We start from the raw sequence: 20078 nt of genomic DNA on the forward strand, positions 1-20078 counted from the left end.
ATGTCCGCTGTCGTGTGCGCGTGCCGCTGCTTCTGCTCAAGTGACTCCCGCGCCAGCCGCTGTCTCGCGCAATCAAAACCTGGGGCACGCGCCGCAGCACGAGGCGACGACACCTCTGATACGTCCAGTGAAGCGTACTCGGTGCCAGTAGGTGTGGGCACTTTACTCCAGTAGCTAGCTGTGTGTTTAAACAGGTAGGCTACATGCTTCTAAACGGGTTGCTCGTAAGCCATTCGTTGGTACTATTTAAAACAGAATTAGTAAAAGTGTGTTCCGCACGGCCTAGTTTATGGCCTAATTAGCTCTCAAGTGATCACAGGTGTAGCTTACCTTAAAACTGTCACTTGTCCACAAGGGCACGCCATTTTTCATTTGAACTGTAACAGACTATTACGCCTAAAAACAAACAAAAAAAATGATATCGGCATGGATTATGAAGCTTTATTAGTAGCTTTACCATGGTTTGCCTTGGTTCATTAAGCTGTTAGCTTACTAATGTAGGTCTATTGTATTCCTTGTAATGTAGCCTACGGCCCAAAGGCGAGACCTAATTGTGACCATAGTTCCTTATTTGGAGGGGACACAGCACATTCCACTTTGACTGCTCCGTAATATCATTCCCAACCCCCTCCCTGGTCCTGTGTTGTAGGACACTGCTGTGGCCTCTGTTTTTTGTAATGTCCAGTCAGTTTCGAGGGGGGAAGCAGATTACAGCCTCAGTTTGGCTTGTAAGAGGAAGCGAGAAGTGATGTAGAAATGAAATGACATGACCTAGAATCGCGGGGGCGTCATTTTTCCTCTGGTTCTTTAAAATGACCAGAGGTCAGATGAAACTTCTTTCAGTGGGATGAGACGAAGCAAATGTCAGGAGTATGTCTTTAGTGTGACCCGACCTACAGTGTGCTGACGCTCCTTACTGTAGACTTTAGGGTGAAGATGTGGACATCACAGCCTATAGATTGATCATCATCCATTATATACACGTTCACAAGTTGTCTTGGTTGTGACTATTTCTATTAATACAAAATATTTTACAAAAGCCTGCATACATTATGCAACTTTTGCCTAATATGTTTATTTTAATAATCATATTAGATCAATGGCCTGTTTTGTTAATTAACATCTAAAAGGATGACAAGATCCCGCACTTTGTTCAGGGCTCCAGCATTAACACTGTCCCTGCATTCTACAAGATTTTAGTGCCTTATAACGTAAATAGAGCTTCAGTGAGAGCCCAGAGCATCTCTATTAGGCTATTTGGTTCTTGAATTTGGGTGGTCTGTTCTCTAAATGTCCCTGTGGTAGTTCATACTCCCACCTACCATACTTCATTGCAAGATAATGGAGATAGAAGTAATGAGGAAGCCGGAGCCTGGGGGCCGTGTGCGTGTGCGCGTGTGTGTGTGTGAAAACTAGTCCATTCAAACGTGAATGCTCGTTGGTGCAGTTGTGTTCACTGCCTATGTTAACTGCATTCTTCTTCATTAGACCCCCCCCACACACACACACACACACACACACACATGTCTCTCTCTTTCCGGATCGCCCCATCTCTCTCTCTTCCATCTTTCTTTCCCGGGTGCCATTATGCAACGTGCCAGGCTCATGCTCGCTCTCTAATTCGATGTGAGCGGGCCAACATATTATGAACTCAGAGGGGATCATGTCTACAGTGGCTTATCATAGCGTTACAGTGTCAGAAGCTGTAACATGCCCACCCTCAGCGCAGATATCATTGTTTTAAAATATATTTCACCTATTGTCTGTAGCCATGCTCTGCCCAAATGACGGTCTCCTCATCCTCATCAGTGCTGTAAGCCTTGGAGCCTGTAATCCTGTTTTTTCTGCTAATGCGTTATGTTCCTGGTGCCTAGAGGCTGCAGATTAGTTGGTTAGAGTCTAGTGATTTCGATGAGAGATCTTTAATGAACTACGAAGTACTACTGCTACTGCTATTTCTGCTAGTCAATTTCATCTGCACAGCTACTGTTCTACTACCTCTAAAACTGTGACTACCTCCAATAATCCAACTATATATATCTACTCCCACAGCACTACTAGTGGTACTACGTCTGCGTGTACTCATTCTTATGTACCTACTAATTTTATCAGCTGTAACGCCTACTATTATTGCAAGTGTCTCTGCAGGTCTAAATTTGCCAGAAATATATATTAGAGTATATTGCATTTCCAATGTTTTTTTTTATTTATTGCTGCAACTTAGGGAGGCTACCCTAAACCACACTGTGACCCTACTCAGTATATATCAGCATGCTTCTGCAACAATTAATCAGTTAATTAAGAAATGATTAGGTAGACTAATCAATAGTGAAAATAATCATTAGCTGCAGTCCGGGTTCACTGTGATGAGCCCACATAAAGAAATGAATGATAACAATTTATAAAGAATCTTTGAGGAGAACATGCCGTCTGAGGGTTGGAAGTTATTAATTAACTGGAGCAGAAGAACGGTGAATATCACTGGCAACATTAATAACACTGAACCGAGAAAGAAATCAGTTCACTTCAGCGAGGTTCTGCAGCCGTACATCTTTAATGCTCTGTATGCCTTTTTGTCTTGTAGCTCCATCTTTTTAAGAGATTATTTCTCACTAATTACCCCTGCAATATTTTTTCTGCACTACCCTTTCATGAATGCTTTGTCATGACAATATTATGATCCTATCCTGAACTTACACTATTATATTAAGATATACCTTATGCTTATGTTTTCCCTTACAGCATTCCTCCTCCTTTCACAGCAAAACGCTCATGTATGAGTTTATAACTTGAAAGTTATATGGATCTACAGTATATTTTACTTGCTATTCATCAAGGTCAGGTTAAATCACTATAATGTATTCTTGTTCTGTGGCTGTTAAGGTATTTCCATGTTTTCTTTGTTTGACACAAAGATATAAATGCAGTGTTATGTGTGACTAATGTGTTATGTTTTGCAGCGTGGATACTCTTCTTTCTAATAGAAGAGGGTTTCGCTCTGGCACAGAGAACTAAAGGTAAGCTGCAGCTCAAATGCTCCTGTTTCATTAATGCTGTTTCACCCATATGTAAGAAGTCTGAAATAAAAGGTATTATCTGTACTTGTATCATTGGACCAAAGGGTTCTTTTCTTAATTCTGCCCTGTTCCTTCCTATCTCTTGATTCCTTGCCTGGGTTTTCATTTTCTCGCACCAACAATCCTTCCACTCTCCCTGCCTTCCGATCCTTCCTCATTGATCCCCTGACTCAATAATCCATCTATTTGTCTGCTCTCTGCCTTTCTGCTTCAAGATTCCCCAAGTAATCATGGCGGCCAGAGCCCTAACCAGAACGACTGTGGCACATGGGTCCGCAACATCAACGGCGGGGTGTTCACATCGCCAAATTACCCCAACACCTACCCGCCCAACAAGGAGTGTGTTTACATCCTGGAAGGTAAAGCAGGCTCCCTTTCGATCTGAACACTTTATTTTGCTCGGTAGCAGTTTCCCACCTTTCAGCATATTCAATGTCATTAGTCTGACTGACATTGTTATATATAACCTTGCCTCTATCTGATTTTATGTTCCTTCGCTGGCGGGCAATCAGCTCGACATTTTCGAATGAGCCGCCCTGAGTTTGTTTCACCCTGCTGATATAACCCGTTGAAAACAATGGAGAATGGAGCATTGTGGGAAGCCCCTGACTTTTGGCCTAATCAGAGTAGTGCTGTGTTCATCTCCATTTGCAGGGTGTGCCAGAAGTCTCTGCTGTTGAGTGAAAGATAACAAAGATGAACAGCTGCTACACAACTGAGCTTCAGCAGCATATCAATGAATTGCAAGCGTCCTTGTCAACATTTTAGTGTTTACCAGAAACATCACATCCATCAGTAATTTGGTGGCCTGCCGCACAGGAGAAGTAGCATCATTAGCAGCTATGGGAGATAAGGTCTGGGATATTGGTTGATGTGTTTCCAAACTCAATTGATGAACTGTTTGTCCATGAAGTTAAAGTACAGCCTTTCATGAGATGGGTGTGTGGTACTGTTCGTGCTGTGGTGGGGAAGAGATTTCACACATGGCTCAAGGGCTCCCCCTGTGGACAAATCAAGCCCAGACCGATTGTTGATGAATAAGCTGTGACTTGATCCCAGGCAGCCTTCTGGTGTGTGCAGTATTACATCGCAGTGGGTCTGCAAAGCGACAGATGGAACCTATCATTTGCTATTATTTGGTCTTGAATGGCCTTCGTCATATTCAAATTTCAGCTCCAGTGGTGAGCTTTTTTCCTGCCTCTTAGAGAGAAAGAGATGCTCACGTTTGGCACAAAAGCTAATCAGATAGCTTTGTAACAATAATTTGTGGTTAGTGAGACTCATAGATTATGTTATGTCCCCCAGTTCATCAGCTCAATAGATTGAGTGATCATAGTTTCTGCTATATCTGTATCAAAAGGTGCGTGCGTGCGTGCGTGCGTGCGTGCGTGCGTGCGTGCGTGTGTGTCTGCGTGCGTGCGTGTGTGTGTGTGTGAGCTAGAAAGTTATAGTGAGAATGAGCACACCAGGGAATGAACACATGGATAGCAGGAAGTGCGGGCACACAAGCAGCTCGCTCATGCAGAAAGGGAGAACACTCAGGCTCAAATTCAAAGACAAGAACAGAGACACAAATTCAGTTGCACACTGTGCCATACACATGTACCGCCCTTGACATCACTCTTTTCTCTCTAACGGGACATGCTGGGCTTCTTCGTGCCAGTGATGATTCAGGGCACCACCTCCCACCCTCAGGATCTTTATTTAGTATGATTCATTTCCGAAGACAGGCATGAATTGCCCTCGTTGAATAATTCCTCTGTGGGGAGGGGTAGTGACATTAAAGAGCTTGGTCCATTCAGTATATAGACTGTGGATTTGCATGACAGATGAACTTGTGAACTACAGATCATGCTGTGGTTGCAATGTTCTGGATTCACTGACTCGGAGTTAGCAATGCTGACATGTCAGACTGTTTGTGTATGCTTATGTACATGTGTGTGCACTTATATTTGTGTGCATTGTGCATGCATTTGCTGTGTGATGCAGGCTTATATGTGGGTATGCACCTTTGTTTTTATGTTATCTGCACATAAAATAATCTGTTTGCATGCATAGTTCATAGTTGCAGAAATGTGGTTATGTTGCTCTCAAACACTATTGGAAAGGACAAACCAAACTATAAAGAAAGAAATGTAATTTTAGATTGTAGTATGTCGTTCCTTGCTCTGTTGCGGGAGAACATCTAAGCAGGATCTTGCTTGGATGACAACGCAGGTACTTTATTGCAGAACATGTGAAGTACAAGTAAGTTGGACGAGCATCCCCTGCTCTCTGTGGTCATCATTAGTCACAGCTTTAATGGCAAGACACATTTTAAAATTCATAAGTGAAGCCTATGAGAGGACACAAAACTTTCCTTCATCCAGCAGTGCATGCTCATCAAAGGAACATTTACATACTGTAAATTCAGCTATGTCTGATTGGCAAAAAGCCATCACTTAGATAAGATGATGAGACCAGCAATGTGACAGATTCCATATTTACTAACCTACTATAACCTTCACCAAAGTCTTAGCCAACTTCTAAGAAGTTTGCTCTTTATAACCAGCTGAAAGATTAGAATTAGTAGCCCAAGTGCTCAACTTCAAAATCCAGATTAACTCATATTTGACTCTACTTTTTAGTTTAGAATCCCATCCAGATTTTCCTTTGTTTTACAAAAGCTAGATCAAATTTTTTCCAGTTGTGGATTTACCCCTTTTGTTTCCTTTCTCTCCCCACTCCCTTGTTCACCAAAGCTCTTCCTAGACAAAGGATTCAGTTGGCTTTTGATAAGAATTACTACATCGAGCCATCATTTGAGTGCCGCTTCGATCACATCGAAATCCGTGATGGGCCATTTGGATTCTCACCTCTCATTGATCGTTTCTGTGGGGGAAAGAACCCAGGCCTGGTTACATCGACGGGGCGTTTCATGTGGATCAAATTCACCAGCGACGAGGAGCTGGAAGGCCTTGGCTTCCGCATTAAATACACCTTCATTGCAGGTAGGTTCATCCAAATTGTGCATTTGCAGTGAATGTAATTCCTCAGTGCACCATCAGATTCTTTAAGGTAATTTCTGTATGCATCAAGGGGTTTGTGTAAGATGTGTAGAGATCTCGATATAGTTGGTCTGCTTTTTCAAAGTCTCAGATCTCAGTGTGACAGAAAAGACCCCATTCTTCCCTAAAACCTATCTTAAAATCTTCTATCCCGATATAGATCATGTCCTATCTCTATATAGATATATACTGTATGTAACGATATAGCATGTTTTCTGGCAGTTTCGTAAATACATAATCTTTATGAAATAAGAATATTGTGAAGCCCATTGCTGTATACGCCTATGGGAATGACATATTTGACAAATGAAAAGTACTCATTTAGTAAAGTATTTTCTCATTTAATTCAGAACCTTAGTGCCCATTTGACATTACAGTTTAAAGTGAAATAAGGATAAAATAAATATCTCTAATCAATATAAATCTTTTTACAGCTATATGCGTACCATGTTTACATGCATATACTCAAATAGTGTGAAGTAAAAACAAACCTACGATGTTCAAATGATATTCCCTCAACCTATTTTACATCAGATTTTCTGAGAAATCAGAGTTAGTATGTGCTTGTTATTATCAATTTAGACAACTTAATTGTATATCACGATATACACATACATTATTGTATTGAATTCTTTTCCAGCCTAAACCTAAAAATCATTGTCTCCCATCAGGTGACAGATATTAGCTTCACCACAACCAATCTGCTTTATCTGGCCTTCGTTAATGGGATCTTATCTTGTGTTCTCTGCTTATCCATTTCTGCTTTGTGGATTGAGAGTGATGTGCCTCCCAAATCCTATCATTTCAGACCCTGATTTCCATCTGCACGTGGGCGGACTGCTAAACCCCATCCCAGGTAAGCTCTTCAGTATTTTGACGATTTGTTTTCGATAGTTTTTGAAGAGCTCCTCTATGCTCAGAAGATTACCGGAGGCAATCTCTGCCTCTGACATGAATGCTGAATGTGCAAATGTACCTTGATAAGCACACAATTGTACATGAAGTGAAAGGATGTACATGCACACACTTGCACACATTTAAACACACGAAGGAACACACACACACCTCTTATATTCTGCTCTTTCGTCCCTGTCTGTCTGCCTTTGTTCCTCTGTCTTCTTATTGTCTACTGTCCTATTCTGCTGCGCTCACTTTAAATCCTTTACTTCTTTAAATAAAACCCTTCATCTGTCTCTCTGTCTGCCATGCTCCTCTTCTCATCCTAACCTTTTTCGCCTTTACCTTCTGCTCCTTCTTCTCCCCCTCTCTCTCTTTCTCCACTGTTTTTCTGTCTTGCGTCTCTCATGTACCTTCATGTGACTCCTTTCCCACCTTCCTTGTCTCTTTCTTGCCTTCCCTTTCTTCTTCTCCACTCCTAATTTCCTCTGTCTTTGTACAGACTGTCAGTTTGAAATTGGTGGATGGGATGGGATTATTCGCTCCAGTCAGGTGGAGGAGGAAGAGAGAGTGAAGCCTGGTGATGCTCTGGACTGTATCTGGACCATCAGGGCTCCTCCTCAGTCCAAGGTCAGTACAAAGAATCGTATTAGTCATCAGGAATGATGTGTTGCTTCTATCCTGTCCTTTAACCCATGTTTGGTACTTTCAGAGTTATCTGTCTTTCTGGTCAGTAAGTCTGGTCAATGCTTTGTTTGGATGAGTCCTATTCAAACTCAGTTAAAAATATCTGACGAAAGCACGCCTTAGAGTATTTAAAGATGTTGATACAAAATATGTAAACATCCTGACATTTTGTTACTTATCCCTCTAAGTGCATTTGATAAGCTGAATGTTTATTTTGTACACTAATTATTTTCTAATTATTGTAATCATTAAAAAAACAGCATGGAGTTGCTTTTTTTCAACTACAAATGATAGAAAGTGCAGTCTATCCAAGACAAGATATGAATAGTCATCTAAAGAAAAGAAATCTGAAATAATTTAGAAATTTACCATGAAGTCTTGCAGCGTAAAGAGAGTTGAAGTGGGATGATGCTCTCAATAGAAACAACAACAGCTCAGAATTTTATTTTGAAGTAGTTGTGGAGTCAACTCTAAAATCCCCCTGTGTATTATCATTCTGTTCAGTGTGTACCCACTTTCTGCTCCACCACTTCAGCTTGACAGTGTTCTCTAACACCGTCATCATTATTATTCTTTTTGTCTCTTTTGCTCTTACTGTAATAGCAAATATGTTGTCAGTACATGTTTCAGTGGAGAATTACAGTATCAACATGTACTATAATGTACATTTTTTGAAATGCTCTTTGAAAGGTGCTTAAGAACACCTAAATTTCACCTCAGCTCCCCTAAAATAAAAATAATTATTAACCTCTTAATGTTCTGACGGCCCACCAACTTTTTGTCTTTCAGAGACTGTAGTACGCTCATTTTTAAAGTGTAAACTGTTGCCTTCACATGAAACTAGACGATATGAAGAAGCTGCTGGTACCATTCTGTCAGGTCAGGCTAAATAACAATCCAAAAACAAAAACAAGGAAAAAACTGGCATGGCCAATTCAAAGGGGTCACTTCACCTTTTACTTTACTCTTGTCGATTCAATGAGCCCAACTGTATTTATGAGCAATGATTTTAGTCCCCATAGCAGTCATCTCATTGTAGTGAGAGCATTTTTTAAAACTTGAGCTCACTGTATAAAATGATCTGTTGTGACCTCTATGATAATCACAGCCTCATAAACCTTTACAACCACAAACTAGAGACCTAGGGCATTCACAGGATGGATTGATTTCCTGGGTATACTGACAATAACGGAGTTTCTGAACAGTTTCCAGAACAGAAGTGCTCGTTATTCAGGCAATCACCAAAATGCAATTTGACACTAAATCACTGCATGGTTTTCTAAGGTGTTCCTCAAGGTCATGGTGAAAATGATGATGATGTCTGATCCCAGAATTGCCTGTGGTAAAGGATACTTTTTTCAGTGGTTTTCCTGATTTACATATTTTTGTATGATGCATATAGCAGCAGATAGTTGTATTCTCCAGTCATTGAGAACACCTTCTCCCAGTGGTCATGTCTGTATTGTGATTGTAATTGAATACATAATGAGCATATGAACAGTGAAAATACACAGAGGCAGTGTGGGGGAAAAGCAATGCTGGCACATTTTATTTATAAATTACAGCCTTGGAGATTCATGAGTTCATTTTTAAGCCAAGAGTGAAAGCCCAGTGCTGTGTTCTCATAAGTTCTGATATTTATGAGTGGATATTTAAAACCCCATTGACATTAAAACCATAACTTGCTTTGATTCACTGTTGCTTTGCTTCTCCCTTATGACAAAATGAGTCATTAGCACGCTCCTGTGCAACTCACTCACCCCCCCCCAAACAAACACACACACACTCATGCACATCTAATTAAGTATAAAAGAGCAGATGTACACACAGCCACAGATTACACAATATACGTACACATAGTGTACTGTGAGAAATTTACATACCGCATTATGCACTCATGTTTACAAAGTAATACTTTAAGCACACATGTAGACAGTCATACATGACTCACACACATGCTCTACCTAACATCTCTGTTTTCTCTCTCTCTCTCCCACACACACACACACACACACACATATGCACACATGCACACACACATTTCCTGTCCTACATGTGCAGTGTGAGGCAGCAGTGAAGAGGATCTGAATTTAGCAGCAGCACCGAGTTGCCTAGCCAGATAGCTCAATGAAGCAGAAGGAACAGAGCAGCTGAGCACACTCAGCAGCAGTAAAGAGCTGCTGCATGCTTACAGGTGCCTGTGTGCTAAATGTGCTGAAGTTTCATCTAAGTTGTTGTCCCCCTGAGATCTTATATTACTGCTGACTTATTCAAACTATTCAAAGACATTCTTTTGTAATTAGGCTACTTTGCAGGTTGAAACACTGCTATATGCTTCAGATTACTTATAACCAGAAGCTGGTTATAACTCTTATAACTAGAGTGTTGACAAAAAGACACTGTCTAACTGAAGTCTGTATGCTTTGAGATTAGATCTAGCTCGCATTGGGACCGATAAACCAGGCCACATGCGTCATTACATAATAAACTAAATATAAAGAAAAGAAGCATCAACTGTCATTTTGTATGCGTCTGAAATAACGTTATATCCACGTTGATCAAGTAGAACGCATTGAAGTGTCCAATGAGGACACTTATGCAGACACAGCTGAGTTCTGATCTGGTCTATTTGATCACCAAAATAACATTGAAAAGACAAGGTTAACCACAGCCTTTGTCACAGTAGGAAAAGCACAGGTGTGAATAATAAAATGAAGGATGACTGAATTCCTTTTAGCTGCGTCAGATTCAGGGTTTTGTTGATCATGCATGCTGTCACACTGTCATGACTTACTGGGACACTTGAATAGAACAGAGCCGTCTTTAATGTTGTTAGTAACACCTGTGCCTTTCCAGCCAAGGGAACATCTTAGGCTCTTTACAGAATGGAGGAGTCAAACAATCAATTTACTAATTTTTGTCAAAACAGCATCATTAAGCAAAATTATGAGAAATTGTTATTTGATAAACCAGTTGTGCTTCATACCCCTGGTTTCATGTGTTTTTATGTACCATCTGAAATCTTTAGTGGTAATGTTTCTATGTTAATTTAATATGCAGGCTGAACCATGGATGTTGGCCGAACAGCTACGTGCCAGTATTTCTTTTTTTACTTTCCCTGGTAACCCTGTGTTAAATGTCAAAACACTATGAATCTTGGAATTTTACTTCAGGCAAAGTCTGCAGAAATGCAGTCTCACGGAAATTGTTCTAAAAGGGCTCAAAATGCACTTGGCAATTTAATCGTAGGACAGCCCTCATGGACTTGTGAAGGAGCCTCAAAGTCTGAGTCTGTGAGTGTGGAAATTCAACCATGCTCTCTAACTGGAATGGCTTATCGTTAATGTTATTAGGTACACCTGTGAGGAAGCTGAATACGGAGGACACACTGGTGTATTTTGGTCAGTTGTTTGATAATCCCCTCAAGTGACCCTCATGTAAGCGTAAGGTAGTAGAATATCACATTAGAAGAAGTTGTATTTACCAAGTGGTTGGGTTTGGGTTTTCATCATCACAATTAAGAAGTCTGACTCACACTGTAAACTTGAGTGTCATGAAACCTTACCTGACTTTAACATTGGTATTTACTGCTTTGTTAGCTTGCTTCTTGGTGGAAAACTTGAACATTTCTGACTTTATGAGGACCACCTGAACACACCGCACATTTTGCACCTGTAAGGCCTCATGTGGGGAGGAGGTGCGGGTTCAGCTCACTAGCCTTCAATCCCTGCAGCATTATCTGAATTAATTTACTTTAATATTCTATTCTGTTCTGTCTGGCCTTTTTTTTACATATATATTTTTTCTTTACTGGTTTAGTGCAATACTACTGTATATTTTCCATGTATTTGCCTTCTAAAAGAGTGCAGTTGCTGATTATGATTAAACAGCTTTCAGATGGAGCTAGGGATTGTTGTGGAGTTCTGGTGTTCATTTCATTGATCTTGATCACTGACACATCTCCTGTCTATTTGCAGATCTACCTGCGCTTCATGGAGTACCAGATGGAACACTCTAATGAGTGCAAGAAGAACTTTGTAGCCGTGTATGATGGCAGCAGTGCCATCGAGAACCTGAAGGCCAAGTTCTGTAGCACCGTGGCCAATGATGTGATGCTGGATAACGGTGTGGGAGTTGTGCGGATGTGGGCTGATGAGAAGAGCCGACTGAGTCGATTCCGCATGCTCTTCACCTCATTTGTTGACCGTGAGTACCAGTCTTCTTGACCACGTGACTCAGCCTTGACCCTGTTTTTCCATCTTGTTCCATCATTTCTGTTGAATTGTGTCATGCTTACGTTACCAGCGTCTTACCTTCAGATTATGTAGAGGATTCATCCAGTGAGCAAGGTCAATACGATTCCATCACCTTGTTACATTTTGGTCTGCATGTGTTTAGAAGTATGGAGATCACTAATAAGCAATGCCCTATTCCAGTTCCCTTGACTGTGTAACTCTGTAATCGACTAACAGCCCCATAAGTCTCCTTTTTATGTAAGAGCCTCAACTTTGTCCACCCACACACAGAAACAGAAGCAAAAACAATTAATATATGAGGTCCTACATTCTGTCTGCATCAGTAGTCACTAACAGACAGTGTGTCACAAGTGTCATTTCAGCATGGAAAGCTAATTCCACTGTGCCATGTTTAGAGCAGAGATATAAGAAAACCAATTATTTACTCCAGCATTTTGAAATGACTGAAAGCATCAAATAATTATTTGATGTGCATGTCACGGCATGATACTGTGGTTATTATAGGGCACTTACCGCAGGAAAATAAGAATTTATCTATTTGATGTAAAGAAAAGCTGAGTAGGGGTTAATGGATCTACTGGAAGTAATTATACATTACCTTCATCATTTTTGAAGGACAAGGAACTTTCAAACAGCTGCTGTTAGTGGTCCCACATAAAATAGCAGGAATTGCCATGCAGGAAACATTTTTCTGTCAGCACACCGTAATATTTTCATTAAATGCCTGAATAGATGGAGATATTAATTGTCACACACTGCACACTTCCCAAACCCTGGATGAATGCTAATATTGTTTTCATCAGCATTGTAGCACAAGCATTGCAGTCAGAACTTAATGGCCTTTAAAATTCAGCAAGGGTGTTTTTTTTCCTCACTCTGAAAGTCTTTAAGACTGTTTGGATCCTCATTAATTCTGATCACACAGTTCATCTCAGAGAAGTCTGAAGTCTCTTGAATAACTCCCAAACTTTATTTGGTCAGAGTCGGCGACTAGCTCAAAGTTTACTTGGCGGTCAGAGGGAACCATTAATCTTTGTCACTCAGAGAACAAGATGAGTTCCACACTCCATCATCCTTAATGTGCTATAATCTTCAGATAGAACCCCCTCTGACATGTAAACCAGACATATTAATATTTTACTGAATACACACAGACACTCACACCACATGCGTGCGTGCGTGTGTGCGTGCGTGTGTGCGTGCGTGCGTGCGTGCGTGCGTGCGTGCGTGCGTGCGTGCGTGCGTGCGTGCGTGTGTGTGTGTGTGTGTGTGTGTGTTAGGGGGAGACGGGCCGAGTGGATGAAGCGTTGTTGACACTGTGTGAGAGGCTACATTTTAGAGGCGGGACACTCATAATGGGTTTGGAAGTGTCAGGGGAGCGACCCCGTCTACAGGCTTAATGGGAGATGGATGGGGTGGACACAACACAACACACACACACACACGCACACAATTTTATATACACCCATAGACACATATACATGTCCCTTTGTCAGAATTATTCAACCCTGAGGCAGAGGAGGCATGCAGGGAAAGGGAAGTGGAGGTTCAGAGCCCTCATCGCAGTGAACCCCGGAGCAGTGGGTGAAGCTGGTGGAGCGGACTACAGTCTGTTCCGGCTGATATAAAGATTCAGAAAGAGTGTCTGCGGCTGCAAATCCAGAGGTGGAAATGTTTTGGCAGAAAGGTTCGAAAAGGACAGTTTGGAGGAGTGAATGAGTTAAAGAGACAGGTTGAATATTGTGTACAGGCAGTCTCTAATCATGGTACTCTCTCTTTCACACTGAAAAAAGAAAATAAGGAAAGATCTCAGTATTTGTGTTAGAAAATCATTCATATGGCTTAATGAAGCTTAAAGATATGCTGTCACTTTCAGCTATGCTGCATTCAGTTGCACTGGGAAATATGAAACTTACAACTTCTGACAAGTAAAAGTGCAATGAAAGGGAACGTTCAAGTCTGAATTCCAAGTCAGGATCACTCTTATGTGACTGGAAGAAGAGGTCCCAGAGGCTCGCCTACAGTTACAACTTACCGCCAAAGCAGCCACTAGAAACAAATATCTCAATCATTACGGATTACAACTTTAATTTGCCCATCACTAATTTGATCAAAAAGTGCAATAAACATAGTTACACAGATTGAAAATGTCTCATTTCAGAGTGCATCTGTGCACACAATGCTCTTAGTTTAATCAGGGGGTGGTTTCAGAAAGCTTTTGTCCTGAACATTTATTTGTGTGTTAGGCCTAACAAAGGGTCTAGTTCTTGGGTATCATCTCCACCTTTAATTTGCTTTGCATTTAAGGTAAATTAAGATCAAACTAATAAACATGGCCAACAGCTCGGTTGATACTTAAGATACATTTTCCACTTTTTATATGGCAAGTCTGTGTTTGATATATCAAGGCAGAAAAATCACAACACAGTGTTAATTAAGTTTTATCATAACAACGATCGATGGTACATGTTGCCTGCCTTCTACACAAATTTCTTGGGCCTGATGAAAAAAAAAATCACACGATGGGACAGATAAGAAATAGAGTGCCGACTTCCACAGAACCAGGTTTCCCTAAGCGTTTGCCACAGGCCCAGCTCATCTATACCAAAACCCAGACATCTGCATCTGCCCTGAGCCTTTCAGCTCATTCTTCTGACTGACAGTACATTGATCTCCGGAGCCCAGCAGCCAGAATCAATTACCGATCATGTCTGTATCTGCCATAGCAGCAGTCTCACAACCTGACCATTTACACCACATGAACCCATTTCTACCACCATCCCAGCCCCTGCCTTTCTTTTAATCTTTTCCATATTTCTCCTCTTTGCCTGCTCCTAGTTTTCCAACTCCCCTCTGCTCCTGCTTCTCAAACTCCCTTGACATGAAGGTTGCAGTTCAGTGAAGCTGCCGTCTCCTCCCCTCATCACCCCCTGATGTTGTGCCTGCAGGAAATGATGACGTGGCCTTGTGTGGTCGCTCTTCATTAGACCTCTAGTGTTCCGAGAAAAACTACAACATTGTGTTTTTTTATGACATGCCTCTACAGAAATTCTCAGCCAAATTATCGATCTTTTAATGTTGTTTTATTGTTATCTTCAAAGCGGTTTCCTGTCCTTTTCACGGTGTAGTCATATTTTATTCAGCACTGTTTCATCTTAATTCCATTTGTATTGTGTTTTGCCCGCAGCCCCTTGTTCGGCAAATTCATTCTTCTGCCACAGCAACATGTGTATTAACAACTCTCTTGTGTGCAATGGAGTTCAGAACTGTGTCTACCCATGGGATGAAAACCACTGCAAAGGTGATCATCTTCTTTCTGCCAACTAATTATCTAATTAATTATTAATTTCATTTTCTATAACTTTATTTATTTTTCTCATTCTCTCCTCTCCTCGCCCCTTTCCACTCCAGAGAAACGATCTAAGGGGCTTTTTCATCAGATCACTAAGACCCATGGTACCGTCATTGGTGTCTCATCAGGCATAGTTCTGGTTCTTCTTATCATCTCCATCCTGGTCCAGATGAAGCAGCCGAGGAAAAAGGTAGCTCATTCTTTGTGGTTGACTTTTTGTTCAGCAGGAAAGAAGAGTTACATAATACACATATTTCACACCCTTACACAACATTAAAAAAATACTATATAGTTATTTTATAGGTGATTTTCTTTTTGGTTAAACCACTTTCTATTAACCCCCCTCATTGAATTTTACTCCAGTTTGTGAAAAATATTTATTTATGGCTGGTCTATTGAGGCATGTGTAAAGAAATTCTTGTCTCTGACTCTTCTGGGGGATAAATTCTCTATCAAGGACATCTGACTTTTTCACACTAAAAAAATCATAAGCAAACAAAAATATTGTGTTATTTGTTGATTACCTATATAAAAAACAAAAATGTAGCTACAAATTCAGTAGGGAAATGTTTTTAAGTGCTTGTTTAAGATAGATATTGCGTCTCACCCTTTTCATCCCACCAACCTTTACAATTTTTATCTTGATGCCCCTGAAAACTTGTTTTCTAATCAAATTCTACAAGTTTATTTGCTGATCACATTTGACAGTGGTCTGGCAGCAAAAGCATAAAACTGTCATCAGATGCTATTCAAAGGTTATTAAATTGTTTGGTGCACATATGTATGTGACATCCCTTTTTCCAGCTGAGCCCCACCACCAGCCAGGAAGAAAAGTACAGGCAAAAACACAAATACAGAAATTTGGCGAAACACTTTGTTTATGTTGAACCCCTTCAGTCATATTAAGGAACTGGTCTGTGAATATTCTCATTTGTCATAGGTCATCGTTATCCCAAAATTTCAGTCAAAAGCAACTGGACTTGGTTATTTGTCTAGGAAGACGTTTTCACCTCTCATCCAAGAGGCTTCCTCAGTTTGTGTCAGCAAATGACCAGGCTGGGACTGGTCCAACTATCTGGTGTGGAGATCCAAGTATTTAACCTCTCACAAGGCCGATGATGTCACTGGAACCCTTTGTGCTCCAAGTCTCCCTCACAACTTGTAGTTATCCCAGGACCTTTGTTAAAACGGCATCTGTTTCCAGAAATAAAACCAAAATGGTTGAAAAAGAGAAAGAAAACAAGAGAAACAACATAGTCATCCCGTATGTGGCTGGGGTATCAGAGAGACTCAGGAGGATCTTCCACAAACACTGCATCCCTGTGTATTTCAAACCCAGTAACACACTCAGACAGAGACTAGTACATCCCAAGGACAGAACACCACACACCCACAAAAGCAATCTGGTTTATGCTGTCCAATGCAACGAGGAATGCAAAGACCTCTACATTGGAGAAACAAAACAACCACTGCATAAACGCATGACCCAACACAGGAGAGCTAACTCCTCAGGCCTGGACTCTGCTGTCCACTTACATCTCAAAGAGAAAGCCCACTCCTTTGATGACAACAATGTCCACATCCTGGACAGAGAGGACAGATGGTTTGAAAGAGGAGTAAAAGAAGCCATCTATGCAAAAGTAGAGAAACTATCTCTAAACAGAGGAGGAGGGCTGAGACACCACTTATCTCCAATTTACAATGCTGCCCTTTCATCCCTTCCCAGGAGATTCAACAATCTAACGTCAAAGAACAACTGTTCACAAATGGCCTCCTGTGACTCCAACGACTGTCGTTAAGACTCAATAGAGCACTAACGAAGTTGAAACCAACTTCCCACCAACGACTGTCACTCTAACGACGGTCGTTGGCACTTGGAGCACAAAGGGTTCCAGGGACATTATCGGCCTTGTGAGAGGTTAAATACCTGGATCTCCACACCAGTTAGTTGGACCAGTCCCAGCCCGGTCCTGGTCCTGGTCCAGTCCCAGCCTGGTCAGATGCGTACATGAACTGATGAAGCCTCTTGGATGAGAGGTGAAACGTCTTCCTAGACAAATAATCAAGTCCAGTTGCTTTTCACTGAAATTGCTTTGGGGATTAAAGAACTGAGAAAATTTGGGCCCTCAAAGTAGCACAGTTATTGTGTTTTGTTGACAGTTGCAAGTCTTAAGAGATGAGTGCTATTCCATTCATGGTCTTGATATGCAGTCTTCTCACTGAAATTGAATGGATCTTCTTTTTTTCAAGGTTGTAGCTCGCCGGCCTGGTGTTTTCAACAAGGCGGGCTTCCAGGAGGTCTTCGACCCGCCCCACTACGAGCTCTTCTCTCTACGTGACAAGGAGATATCATCAGATTTAGCTGACCTGTCTGAGGAGTTGGACAGCTTCCACAAGCTGCGGCGCTCCTCCACCATGTCCCGCTGTGTCCATGAGCACCACTGCGGCTCGCAAGCCTCGGTGGCTACCGGTGGCGGCAGTATGAAGCACAGCCGCACCACCCTGAGCTCCATGGAGCTGTCTTACCACAACGACTTCTCCAAGCCACCACCCATGAAGACTTTCAACTCCACGGCCAGCTACAAGAAAAGCTGCTACGGCTACAAGCAGCACTCACAGACTCACGACTGTGACCAGCAGGTTATCGAGGACCGTGTCACAGAGGAAATCCCATGTGAAATCTATGGGCGTGGCGGAGGAGCCACAGGTGGAGCAATGGGAGGAGGAGCATCAGGGATTGCAGGAGGAGGCATTGGAGGAGGAGTGGGGATAACGGGAGGAGTGGCGATGGCAGGGGGAATGGGTATGTCAGGAGGAGTGGGCATGGCGGGGCCTAGTGGCATCGCTGGAGGTATCGGTGGTGGGATGGCAGGAGCCTGCGGAACCCTCAGTGTCCGTGGCAACAGCGCTCGTAACAGCACCACCATAGTTGACCCACAACAACGCTCCATGTCCATGGACTTCTAGATGGTGAGGGAAGAAAGAAAAGAGAAAAGGAATGCAGAAAGAGAGATGGAAAGAAGAGACAGAAGAAGAGAAGACAAGAGAGTCGGATATCTTAAATGGATCGGTCCTCTTCCCACTTCTGCCTTTGCTTTCAACGCAGTATTAAAAGTATTGCACACTTCTTCTCTCCTCTGAAGAGTTTGGAAATTGGCAGACAAGAATCAAAAAGAGGAAAAAACAGGAATGTTGCTTCTGTTCTTTAGGATCCTGAAGGGCGTGGCGTGAAAGGAGATATTTTGTCTTTCCTCCAGTCTTATACTCATTTAATCTCTCCTTTTCATAAGACACATATCAGAAGAGGGTTCTCGCATGCAGACCCAGACTTCTCTCTGTTTGGTAGCCTAGAAGATGAGGTAACCACTCAGAAACAAGGAGAGGAAAGGATTAAGAGACGTCCTAGACTGAGTTTCTACATATATTCACCTGCCATGCACAGATATATGATATAGAGTGCGTCTTCTAATAATTTGAGTCTTTATTTTGGTCAGTGTACTGTACTGTTTAAACCAGTATATATCCAGCCTCACGATGATGCTTGGCTTTTAACTCTTTAATCTTTTTCAGATGTTGCTCAGATGATTTTATGAAGATGGCCTATCCATGTCTTGTGGTGTTGATGAGGATGAAGTTGCTGTTGTTGACGATGATGATGATGATGATGATGATGATGATCAGAGCAATTATGAGAAGATAATGACAATGTTCATGGTGTGATATTAGTATAATTATTCTGTAATTTTCATGGTTACCTCACACATACACAGAAGGTACGCTCCATTCAGTCTCTCCTCAGGAAGAGCACATGAAGAGACTGTGTTATTTTGGTAAGAAATAGAGAAAATAGTCTATTAGTGAGCTTTATAGCATATGATAATTCTGGCTATGAGTGATTGTTTATGGAATATGAATTGTTTGGTTGTGAGGCCTGGACTGAATCAAAATGGCAATCCTCCCACTCCCAAACACCACCCTTACCAGGAGAAAATGTAATTTCTCAATTTCCCCATGAGTGTGTAAAACAAGCACAACCTGTTCCCCTAAAGAGACAGACATGTAGCCTATATGGGACTGATTTATGATTTTAACCACTGGTTGTATAATTTCATTCTGTTGTATTAAACGAGAGCTTACTCGCCTCCCTGTGTGAGCTTTTCTGTTCTGTATAACCAAGGAAGATTTTGGGTTGAATCCTCATGGATGAATGCACTTGTTGTAAGTCGCCTTGGATAAAAGCGTCAGCTAAGTGAATGTTATGTAAAAAAGAAAATGTTCTAAATGGCACCACCCTGAGGCTGGAGATGTCGCACCAAGGTAAGACACACATTATGACATATGGATGGAAAAGAAACAGCTGCTGCAAGGTGTCCGGCTTTAGCTATAGATTCTTTACATGCGAAGATGCTGTAGGTATGATGCATTTGCTGAATTGTGTGAATCTTAAGAGGCTGAGTAATTCCAATTGTTGCAATACGATCACTTCTGCTTCAAAGATTATCGAACAAAATGTATAAAGAGTGCAGATACTCCCAACTGCTAACCATGAACCATAAGTTTAATGAGTCTTTGCCGAATTGTTTGTCTGTCACTCACTCAAATACGTTGGACTCACTCTTTCCTTTGCTGTCATGATGCATTTGTCTCGTCTTATGCTCAAGGCACCCTTTTAAAATATGTGACCTTCAGATACTCTTGCACCAGGCTCTGGTGATGTGGTCGTCTGTGACACAGATGCATGTAGTCCCAGGTGCCTTAAGCT

The 20078-nt window shown here is 41.6% G+C and overlaps 1 protein-coding gene across 1 annotated transcript; it reads left to right on the forward strand.

The window, feature by feature from the left end:
* Positions 1–18283, forward strand: neto2a (neuropilin (NRP) and tolloid (TLL)-like 2a; the record flags this gene model as incomplete). The annotated part of the gene is made up of 10 exons (XM_083915291.1): positions 1–151; positions 2961–3017; positions 3293–3436; positions 5819–6067; positions 6933–6980; positions 7524–7651; positions 11686–11914; positions 15152–15265; positions 15376–15506; positions 17567–18283. The coding sequence occupies 10 exons, from the start codon at positions 1–3 to the stop codon at positions 18281–18283; spliced, it is 1968 nt and encodes a 655-aa protein (XP_083771417.1).
* Between the last annotated feature and the right edge of the window lie 1795 nt (positions 18284–20078).

The sequence above is a fragment of the Echiichthys vipera genome, assembly GCF_963691815.1.
Source record: "Echiichthys vipera genome assembly, chromosome: 1".
Classification (NCBI taxonomy): domain Eukaryota; kingdom Metazoa; phylum Chordata; class Actinopteri; order Perciformes; family Trachinidae; genus Echiichthys; species Echiichthys vipera.